This window comes from Pinus tabuliformis, chromosome 5_1, assembly GCF_031772625.1.
Source record: "Pinus tabuliformis cultivar Carrire ecotype Pingquan chromosome 5_1, CPIR1, whole genome shotgun sequence".
NCBI classification, from domain to species: domain Eukaryota; kingdom Viridiplantae; phylum Streptophyta; class Pinopsida; order Pinales; family Pinaceae; genus Pinus; species Pinus tabuliformis.
Genome location: NC_142305.1, coordinates 238630577 through 238642283, shown reverse-complemented (window position 1 = coordinate 238642283; position 11707 = coordinate 238630577). Strand labels below are relative to the sequence as shown.

Below are 11707 nucleotides of genomic sequence, written 5' to 3'. Positions count from 1 at the left end.
TTCCTTGAATGCATTCACTGCCTAGGTCTTTAGGGCAGTTTTAATAACGAGATCCAAATCTTGGGCTCCAAAATGCCATTACCTTTACTTGGAAGAGTCTTCCTCTCCCATAAAGTTGTGCTGCCTCCTTATTCCCTACTTTTGCAAATATCTCCTATTTTTCTCAATATATCTGAGTTTTTCAAGTTGCCAAATTTTCTGAGTTTTTCATGTCCAAATTTATGCTTGCTGATATTTTCTGATATGGTCTCCATTGTTTCTGATAAGATGTTGTCAATTTGTCTGAGTTTTTCATGTCCAAATTTATGCTTGCTGATATTTTCTGATATTGTCTCCAATGTTTCTGATAAGTTTCTTTCCGGACCCCTCTAGGGTCTCACAATGTACTTCCTGAAACAATATTGCAACGTTGTTCTTCAGTGGTTGCGCTGTCTCTCTCCTTGCTAGCTATATTCCTTTTCTATTTTGCCTATGCTTCGTTTTCTTCATAGGCAGTGATGATAAATCAAATGAAACTTTCAGACCTATTTGATTTTTCAAGTATTTGAAGTGCCTTCCAGGCTTCCACTATGCTAACTCACAATGAAATACGCATTGCTCCTATATTCGAAACCTCCAGCAATGATGCTTTGTGGAATACCTCTTGCTGGATGCCCAGAGAATAATTGTTTGAGCTTTTATACCCCGTTAAACATTTAATCATACAGACAGAGAATGAGGCAATTATGAAGGGGAGGAAATACTTTTATTAATTCATATGATCATAACAATGTTACATGGTATAATGGAACTCCTTGTAACTACATTGTAGTTTAATGATTAATCCATTAAAAAACCTATGTCTATTGTTACATATAACTAAAACTATCCTGTAAATATGCAACTGTTCGTGCAGCATTACTAAAAGAAAACAACTCGGTAGAGTTGATGAAATTACCATCGCTGGAGAGAATGCTCATGTATAGAGAAAAATATAATTGCAATGGAATTGTGACCCCTCGTAGATATTTCGTGTAATGTTTTATGGCTCATATTTTTCCCTTCTTGCTTAAACCCTGTAATTAAGGTAGTGAAATGTAATAACATAGAGATGACACCCCTTCTGTCATTTTTGGAATACCTATCTGGTTCCTGAAATTGTCCTTTCGTTACAGAGGTTGTTTTTAACTTACAAATATATCACAACCACATCAAACATTTATTAAGACTTCATCCAATAGTTTATTTGTCTCTTGGGGAGTGCCTTCCTTGCATAGTCCACGCATGAGGATGCTATATGTAATCAAATCAGGGACACGACTGTTATCTTTCATCTGTTGAAATAACTTTAACGCCTCCTTAAGGTTGTCCACTTTGCACAGTCCATCTATGAGGATGCTATATGTAATCATATCAGGGACATGAGTACTGTCTTTCATCTTTTGAAATAGCTTCATTGCCTCCTTAAGATCACCTACTTTGCAAAGTCCATCGATTAATGTGTTGTATGTGACAACATCAGGGCTCAAATCCTGCTTTGGAATCTCATAGAAAATCTGTTGAGCTTCCTCAATCCTGCCATGCTTGCACAGTCCATCTATCATTATATTATAGGTAACTAGGCCAGGACTGCAACCCTTCTTTGTTGATATCCATTGAAGGAGCTCCCTAGCCTTCTCCAGATTACCTACCCTACAAAACCCTTTTATAAGTGTGTTGTATGTGATTTCATCAGGCTGATGGCCTCTTTGCACCATAACATTTAACAACTGGAGAGCTTCTTGAAGTTTGCCGTCTTTGCAAAGACCATCAGTCAGAGCATTGTATGTAATAACATCCGGAATGTAGCCCTTATCCAACATCTCATGAAGTACCTGGGTGGCCTCCTGCCATTGCCCTTGCTTACATAAACCATCGACAAATGCATTGTAGGTGACAACGTTAGGACATATGCTTTTGTTGGGCAATTCCTTGAAGAGCTTCCTAGCCTTGTCCAACTTTCCTTCCTTGCAGAGACCATCAACAAGAGCAGTGTATGTGATTACATTTGGAGTGTACCCCTTATTCAGCATCTTATGAAGCACCTTAGTGGCCTCCTGCCATTGCCCTTCCTTGCAAAGACCATCAATGAACACATTATATGTGACAACAGTTGGAAATATGTTATGTTTGGGCATTTCATGGAAGAGCTTCTTAGCCTCATCCAACTTGCCTTCCTTGCAGAGACCATCAATATACGCATTGTATATTATAACATTACGACGTATATTTTTGTTGGGCATTTCACAGAAGAGCTTATTAGCCTCGTCCATCTTGCCCTCCTTACAGAGACCATCAATAACTGCACTGTATGTGACAACATTGGGGCACATGGGCATTTCATAGAAGAGCTTCCTAGCCTCGTCCAACTTGCCTTCCTTGCAAAGGCCATCAATCAGAGCAGTGTATGTAAAGACATCAGGGTTACACTCAACTTTTAACATTTTATACATAAGTTTCTTGGCCTCGTGGAGCTTACCTTCTTTGCATAGTCCATTTATGAGGGTGTTAAATACAATTGTGTCAGGCTCATGGCCCTTTTGCAGCATAACAGCTAACAACCCAAATGCCTCATCGGTTTCTCCTGTCTTGCAGAGCCCATCTATTAAGGTACTATATGTCACAATATTAGGAACCTTTTCTTTGCCCACCATTTGATTAAAAAGGCTGGCGGCCTCCTCTATTCTGGCCTGCCCGCAAAGCCCTTTGATAAGGGTATTGAAAACTATAACATTTCGAATATACCCACGTGCTTCCATTTCGTCAAACACTTTGAATGCATAATCCATTCTGCCTACTTTACAGTGACAGTTGAGAACAATGCTTAAAGTTACAAGATCAGGGACAATTTCTAATTCAATCATAATTTTGTAAAGAGACAATGCTAAGTCGTGTCGATTCGCTCGGACTAAGCTACTTAGTAGAAAAGTGCAGGTGAGGAGTTCGGGAATAAATTTAGCTGCAAGCATATGCTTGAAGGTTTCCACGGCCTCTGAAAGTCTGTTAGTCTTACAGAGTGTTTTAATGCGCTTCTCTGCTTCGCCATTAGAAGTATATGAAGAGCGTGTAGCGCACGAGGAATATAAGAGGCTTTTACTAGGGAAGATTGTAATGGCGGGAAGTGGAAGTTGAGGAATTAGACCAAGTGAGATCGAAATGGAAAACAATGTCTTCCTCATTGTCATCGCCATGGATTACGTTGAGGATGAACAGATTGAAATGGAGATTGAGAATGCTTGTTGCAGTATATACATGTAACAGCCTCACTTTAAAGATGAGTACCTGCTGTGGATCTTCCTCCAGTCCTCCATGATTATAAGTAGCTTACTGCCAGAACTAATATATCAGGTAATATGCTAACCAATGTACTCTACCACTTAAACGCTCGAAAAATTGAGGTGAAGGTTTAATTATCTAAAAATACATGTAATGTAAGAGACAAGGATCCCTATATGTGATTTGGGTTAGATAGTGTAGAGGTTTTCCTTGGCTTTGGGTTTGGGTTCGTGTAAGTGCGTTTTTTTTTCAATTGTTCATATACAAGGGTGGGGTAGGGTAGGGTGCGGTTTGTTTTGTTTTTTATAAATAGTAGGTACGTTATTTAAGTGGATATGGAGGGTTGTTGTCAAAGGTGGTAATGTTAAATACTGCCTATGTAATTAATGGATAAAGTAAGGAATGTTTATATGTTGTATTTGTCTCGGATATATGAATTGAATACATGAACTTAAGGAGTTAAGTGTAGCTTAATTATTAGAGTTATTTTTGAGTACACTTAGTAGGTTAAGTATACCTTAACTAACATAGTTTTTTTTTTAGTGTTTTTGGACGTATTCAGATGCACTTGTACATATCAAGTGGATTTGGTACAATTGCAAATGAATTGGGACAACTTGGAATGACTTGGGCTTATTTGGATGTACGGTCAACAAACAAGTCACCCAAGGAAGCAATTTGATAGATGACACTTACATCCACCTTGGAGTGAAGAAGCTTGCAAGTGCTAAGCAAGTCTCATGTAAACGTAGGATGCCTCATAAGTGCTAAGGCATAAGTGATTATCATACACAAGGATGATAAAGGAGTTTTGTGATTGTTATGTGGACAAATCCCTCTTGCTAACAAGAGGGATCTCCCTAGACTTCAAAGAACCCTAGTAACAAACACACATGAATTGTTACCTTTCCCTAGACTCTGATTGATTGAAAGCAAATAAAATGATAGAAGCCTCTTATCGACTTGGCGAAATGATTGATGAAGTCCCTAAAACCTTTCGACCATTCATTCCTTGATGCTCTAGGTGTCCCCTTGTTGCTCCTGACAGCTTCTCCATATCATCTTGAAAGAGATCTGCAAAGACAAAGACAAACAAGAGATCAAAACATACAACATATAATCAAAGAGATAAATGGACTAATTAACCAATTATATATCATAAACTGATCAATATACAATCAAAATCCATGTAGGCCATCAAGGAATCCTACAAATTAAATCAATGAAGAAATAATTGAGAAATAACAATTGCTTTTATATTCATAAAACTGGAGAAAAGCCTTACAACCATATATCCTTGATGTTGCAAGTCCCCAATATCCAACCCTCTCCCTTTCAAGAAAAGCCTTCCAATCTAATCTCAATAAACATAAACCTACTTCCAAAAATGCTCTTCCAATTCTCAGACCCGTAGTAGCTTTATAGGCCAAGAATGGGAAGTTACGGATCCATTCTCCAAGGGATGAGATCCACTATTAGTGGGATAGAGGTTCCAAAAAGGAAGGGGAATTACTCCATGATGGGAGGGATCAATACTAAATAGGCACTCATTTGAAGCTTGTTGGTTGGGATAGATGCAACCAACAATGCTTCTAGGATTTATTTTTTATTTTTATGTACTTCAAGTCATGTTCGCAGGTCATAGTGGAAGACAATGCGTACTTATGCGCAAACATTAATGGTCTTCTCTGCGTATACGCAAAAATTAGCTAGGAAACTGCGAATATAGTCAAACTCATGGTTTTGTACCATAGGATTTAGAAATTCTACTTTCTTTGGTATAATTTAGTTTCAAAATTTACAGGGGAATGGTCCAACACACATTTGTGGATCGCGAGAGATCCAAACCGATGGTCATTTGCCTAATGTGACAAAATGACGTGTAACATATTGCCCCCTAAAGCGCAAAGTCAGACGAAATATTTTGATGACTGAAGTGCTGTATGTTGAAGTTTCTAAGTTTACTTAGTTAGAAACCCTCCATGCACTTTATCTGATTTATTCCTACCTACTTGTTATTTTACTTAACAAGTTATTTACAATGTAAATACTGAAAATAAACACTAGTGCATGCTCAACATATTGCATATCAGCAACTATAGGAAACAGAAACAATCACACCATATGACACCATTATTTTTGGACTAATGTCCCCGAAAAAACCCAATGTGGGAAAATGGTGTAGCTATCTGAGGGTTTTCTTATTAAGCAATATCATAGTACAATCTGGGTGCCGAGATTGGCCTACCCAACAGAGAATTTCCTTGGAAGTAATACCTCTCAGTTTCTGACAAATCTCCTGGCTGAAATCCCAGATAAACCTTTCAGCAATTACTCAACACAAATCTGCCCCAGAAACCCCACCGTCAGCCTCTCTCTGGACTGCGTCAGCCCCTCTCTACCCAGTGTTGGCCCTACGTCACCCCGGATGGGTCTGCATCAACCCTCTGGCCCTCTGCATCAACAACGCTAGCCTCTCTGAGGCTCTGCGTAGGTCTTGGCTACCTCTGTGGGGCCTTTTGTGAGCCCTAGATGGCTTTGCGTCACTCTCCTCTGCTACTCTGCTGCTCTCCCGACACTATCTCTGCCTCTCTGTACTCAAATTCCCTTCATCTACCTCTCTCGATCACTAATTCTATCTCTCTTAGCAAACCTCGCTCTAGAGAATAGGATGACTGATCACTCTGGTGTCTTCTCCAAGTGACCCTTAAGCCTCCTCTTATACTTTTCCTGTTGAAATCTCAACAGTCGAGATTAAGTCCCTAATCAACAGCTAAGATTAGATCTGGCTTGATCCATGTCTTTTGGACCATTCTAACACAGTTTCATATTAATACACATTAATATTTTATTTTCCCTAAGTTTAGACTTAGGGACTCCATTAAAAATATTAATTATTTTAATATCTCATGAACTGTGTAGAATCTGCCCAAACCCTTTCTAGGTATTAGAGATCTCATGTGCTCCAACCTCTCCACCAAATTTCGTGGCTAGAGCACATTCGATGCTACCCCAAATCAACACTCTCTCTAGCGAGGACTATGCTCTAGCAATACTCCTCACTGAGTATTACTCTGATCAATCAACATCGGTACCTGTGCTGATGCTAGGCATTCCTACCCAACATCCTTTGCACTGCTGCATCCTGTACTGTTGCCCATGGTTATGCCACTGCCACTGCCGCATCTGTACGACAACTCCCTCTGCATCCGTGCTGCTGGTGGTCCTTTCTCCCAGCACTACATCCGCACTACACCTCCTCTCATCATGCTGCATCGTGCTTCCCACTGCTGCACTGCAACTCAGTTCCTGAGAAGTAAGTAACTGATCTCCCAATATGACCTCCCTGTTGGGCTAGAGACACTCACTAATGCTGAAGCTCCCTTTGCCGCTGACAAGTGCTCCCTCTCTGACCTCTACGCTGCTGCAAAAACTCCCTACATCTCGCACCATTGCACATCTCTCTGTGCCATCCTGCACTGGTGCAACACTCCTGTGCCTCTCGCACTACTGCAGCCTGCTAGATTCATGCTGTCTCAGGACTTCTGCACTGTAGCTCTCTCTGCCGCTCCATCCGCATCCATCTCTACCCGACTCAGCCAGTCCTACTACTCCTCTTTCGAGCTCTCGTAGCAAGGTCTAATCCAAGAGGTTGGGTACCTCAAGGATCTTGCCCCTCATTGCCTGTAGTTTGCCTGACTATAGCTCGATGTCTCCCCACTTCTTCTCAAGTGGTGCGTGTGCACTCATGGCACAGTTATCGTCTGTCAAAACTTCCTTCTCTGCCTGTGCTGGTGCTGCCTTAGTCTCGGAAGACTCTCCCTTACTCTTCTTCCTCAGACACTGGGTTGCATAATGACCTAGCTCCCCACAGTGGAAGCACTTGATCTTGTAGAGATCTTTCTTCTTCCTCTTTTCCTTTTTTCCCTCAGATGCCAGGGCAACATATTCCTCCTCCTGCTTGACTTTGATCCCCTTGCTGCTGTTACCCATCTTCGACTGTCGCCTGATCTCTTCCTCGCGAAGCGCTGCCCACATATCGTCCTAAGGTGGGTGAGTTCCTCTTCCCAGTATACTCTAGAAAAATACCTCCCAGTCTTCTGAGACAACATTCAAGGTTATCCTCACCATCATCTCCTGATCCGGTGTCGCATCTATAACAGTCAATTGATCTCGGATCTCATTCAGTCCTCCGAGGAAGGTGTTAATCGGTTCTCCCTTCTTCATCTGATACGACCTCAACTGATTCTCAAGCAGCATTCTTCTCTACACAGAAGTATGCTGGTACAACTTATTGAGAGCCTCCCACATCTCAAATGTCATTTCCTTCTCGGCTATGTGTGGTACTACATGATCCTTGACCCCGTCAAGGATGATGCTCTTAGGCCTCACCATTGCCTCCTCGGACTTGTTGTTATCATTGGGGTCGACTGGGATAACTATTACCTTCAAGGCGAAGTTCTTGACATGATTTTTGTCAAGTACGGATAAGATTCTGGCTTTCCAGACTATGAAGTTCGACGCTCTGTCCAATCTATTCTGGTCTCTTACTCTGTATAGTGCCATGATGTTCCTCTACTTCCCTCCTGGAAGTTCTCTGTTCGACTCCTCTGACTCTCTACTTCCCGTTGGAAGTTCTCTTATGGACTCCATCTGAGTCCTGATTTCCCTCTAGGAAATCCTTCTACCGTTGTCGAGATGCCCCCTACTATGATCGTCTTGTGCAACCGCACCACTGATCCGGGTTCCTCGACTAGAAGCCCTTGGTATCAACTCCTCTTGGCCTTGCTCTATTAGGTATTGTTCTGACTATAGTACCTCACCAGCTCCACTCTACAATATTCCCATAGCCTTCTAAACCCGAGCAACCTGAAGGTGAGATCTCCCAGGCTCTGCGCAATCCCGACACTAGCAACTCGGCACTAGCAACCCAACCTCCTTAGCCAACTGTGTCAGCCCTCCCAGCTACTGCATGGCTTTCCGTGAGGCTCCCTTTGCCTTCCTTAGCCTCTGTGCTGCCTCTTCCCAGCTCACCTTTGATGATGCAGGCACTGCATCACCCTTCCCTTGTTGCTGCTTTGATAGAAACAACTTCTGTCACCTTGGGGCAGCTGTTTTCTACTGCTATCGCTCTGCTTGACTGATGTCCTTAGTCCTCCTGTGATCTGAAATCACGCTATGATACCATGCTGAAGTTTCTAAGTTTACTTAGTTAGAAACCCTCCATGCACTTTATCTGATTTATTCCTACCTACTTGTTATTTTACTTAACAAGTTATTTACAATGTAAATACTGAAAATAAACAATAGTGCATGCTCAACATATTACAGATCAACAACTAAAGGAAACAGAAACAATCGCACCATATGACACCATTATTTTTGGACTAGTGTCCCCAGAAAAACCCAATGTGAGAAAACCAGTGCAACTATCTAAGGGTTTTCTTATTAAGCAATATCAGAGTACAATCTAGGTGCTGAAATTGGCCTACCCAATAGAGAATTTCCATGGCAGTAATACCTCTTAGTTTCTGACAAATCTCCTGGCTGAAACCCCGGATAAACCTTCTGATAGTTACTCAACACAAATTTGCCCCAGAAACCCTAGCGTCAGCCTCTCTCTGGACTGCGTCAGCCCCTCTCTGCTCAACGCTTGCCTTGCGTCACCTCGAATGGGTCTGCGTCAACCTTAGGAGGCCCTGCATTAGCCCTCTGGCCCTTTGCGTCAGCAACGCTGGCCTCTCTGAGGCTCTGCGCAGCTCCCGACTACCTTTTCATGGCCCTGCGTGAGCCCTGGTTGGCTCTGCGTCACTCTCCCTGGCTACTGCATTTCTCTCCTGACACTATCTTTGCCTCTCTGTCTCTCTATACTCAAATGCCCCCCAACTACATCTCCCGATCACTAATTCTATCTCTCTTAGCAAACCCCGCTCTAGAGAATAGAATGACTGATCACTCTGGTGTCTTCTCCAAGTGACCCTCAAGCCTCCTCTTATACTTTTATTGTTGACATCTCAACGGCCAAGATTAAGTCCCTAATCAACGACTAAGATTAGATCTGACTTGATCCATGTATTTTGGACCATTCTAACACAGTTTCATATTAATACACATTAATATTTTATTTTCCCTAAGATTAGACTTACGGACTCTATTAAAAACATTACTTATTTTAATATCTCCTAACTATTTAGAATCTGCCCAAACCCTTTCTAGGTATTGGAGATCTCATGTGCCCCACCTCTCCACCAAATTTCATGGCTAGAGCACATCCGATGCTACCCCAAATCAACACTTTATCATGCAAAGGTTTGGGTTAGAGACTAAGGTCGGAGACCGGAAACAATCAAACAAATGTTACAATGCAATATATAATATCATCGCTAAGGTAGACATTACCATACTCAGAACATAAATGTCTCAAAGCACAATATAGAAATACATATGAAGATCTGTGTCAATAAACGACATAGTATGGACGCAACCATCAATGGATCTACGTTTTCAATCATGAATATTTAATAACTCCTTAGAGCCTGGATGGATGTAACTAGATCCAAGGCCTTGATCTCCATCTCTCAATCTTTAGTACGAATCTAAACATGAGAGTGAATGTCTCATAGTCAAACATGGTAGAAACCACTTGATTACTAGTCAATGACGTGAACCGTTATCAAGGGTGAGGGAAACCACCAATAATGACAATGGCTCTCAAGGTACTTCTAGTACAATATATGAAGTGTGAATAGATGATTTGATGTCAAACACTCATAGAATCATTCGATCGAGGGCCAATGATGATAACCTGTCGTCGAAGGCGAGAAACCTTCCATTAAGGCATGTAGGCCTCAAGGTATTGAAGGTTTCTAGATCAAATTTCTAGATAATGAACTAAAGTCAATAGGAAGTGATCCGTCGCAGGAGGGCCTACGACACGAAACTCACATCAAGTTTTGAATCAACTGAAGACTTTCAATGAGGTATGGTAAACTGAGTAACAAATGGATTTCCCAACCTAGACATGAAAGTGACAGAGTGTCATGTTCAAGAGTGACATACTGCCTTTTACAAATACAAAACAAAGATTCTTTCTCACTTTTCCCCCACCATTACTGGCAAGTACCTCTTTATTTTTTACAAGCTTGAGGAGGATAACATATGCTTGTCTTGTAAGCTCATCCTTCAGACAAGTCCTCCAAAGTATTTTTAACGAACCCTAAGAAGTGGTTCTATCTCGTCAGCTTAAAAAGTCCTATACTATTTAATTTTTACGAGTCTGGTAAAGGAGTAACTCTATGCTGTTTTCATGTTTAAAGAGTTTTAAAAGACACAAAAAGGAAACTCGTTCAGTTCTTTTACCATAAAATTTTAATGAGCCTGGAGAAAGTAAAGCTCAATGTTTTTCAGTTTTAGGGAGTCAGAAGAAAACATAAGTAAGCTCCGCAGTGTTCTTTCTTATAAATTTAGTCTCTCAAGCCCGAAAAAGGATAAAATAATGCAGGAGAGAACTCTATTGACCATGATTAGTCAACATATACCATTTTCTTAAATAGTCTGGCTCAATCCGTAAAAGGGGTAAACTTATACTGAAGAGACGATTGTTCATTTACTTTTATGAGTTCGAATAATCAAGTACTCGACAATATTTCCATTTTTTAGGAGTCTGAAAAAGGCGTAAAGAGAACTCCATGGTTTCGATTTTTCATAAGTTTTAACCAGTTTGAAAAAGTGGTAAAAATGCACCCAATACCAAAATGCTCTGTTTCCGTAATTAACCTGTAACCTACACACTTAAACTCGAAATGATTATCTCTACTCAAAATATAATACGAAATCATTTATAAAATTGGATTTTAAAAGTCAATAGGTAAAAAATGTTATTTAATTGGCCCTAAAAACTTATAAAAAACCCAAATAGTAAAAAGTTTTCACCATTTGTGTTTTCACCCTTTTGAGAGTGACAAATTTTTTATCAGAAACTTCTGAAGTTGATTCCAGGCAAACCATTGGATGAAATCGCGAACCGTCTCCTCTAGGTAAATGGTCTATCCGAGATCTTCATTTTCATGCCGTTTATTTATCTTTTCACTATATATTTATATTTTTTTGGGGAGGGTTTCAAATTGATTTTCGCCCACGATGTGCGTAGGTCGCCCTTATTGGTCTTGTGCACATCGACTTGTATTTTAATGCTGTGTGTGTAGTTTCAAGGAAAGAAACTGCGCACATGCGCACTATTTTCTAAATTCGTTGCACACAGTGCTAAGGGCAAGACAATTAATAGAGAAAATGCCCAATTTTTTTGCTAAATCTATCCATAATTCATTTTAATGATTTTCTATGTTTAATTGCAGGGTTTTGAACCACAAACATGGAATGGAGAAAACGTGAGCATGAAGAACAAGATATAACT

General features: G+C 40.7%; 1 protein-coding gene across 1 annotated transcript; it reads right to left on the bottom strand.

The window, feature by feature from the left end:
• Positions 1 to 721: 721 nt before the first annotated feature.
• Positions 722 to 3434, bottom strand: LOC149164290 (uncharacterized). The gene has a single exon (XM_089430900.1). It carries the CDS (start codon positions 3207 to 3209, stop codon positions 1191 to 1193), a length of 2019 nt encoding a protein of 672 aa, XP_089287026.1. The 5' UTR covers positions 3210 to 3434; the 3' UTR covers positions 722 to 1190.
• Between the last annotated feature and the right edge of the window lie 8273 nt (positions 3435 to 11707).

Bases quoted from the DNA above. Each gene is read 5' to 3' on its own strand.
- LOC149164290 (XM_089430900.1), bottom strand. From the start codon at position 3,209: ATGGCGATGACAATGAGGAAGACATTGTTTTCCATTTCGATCTCACTT.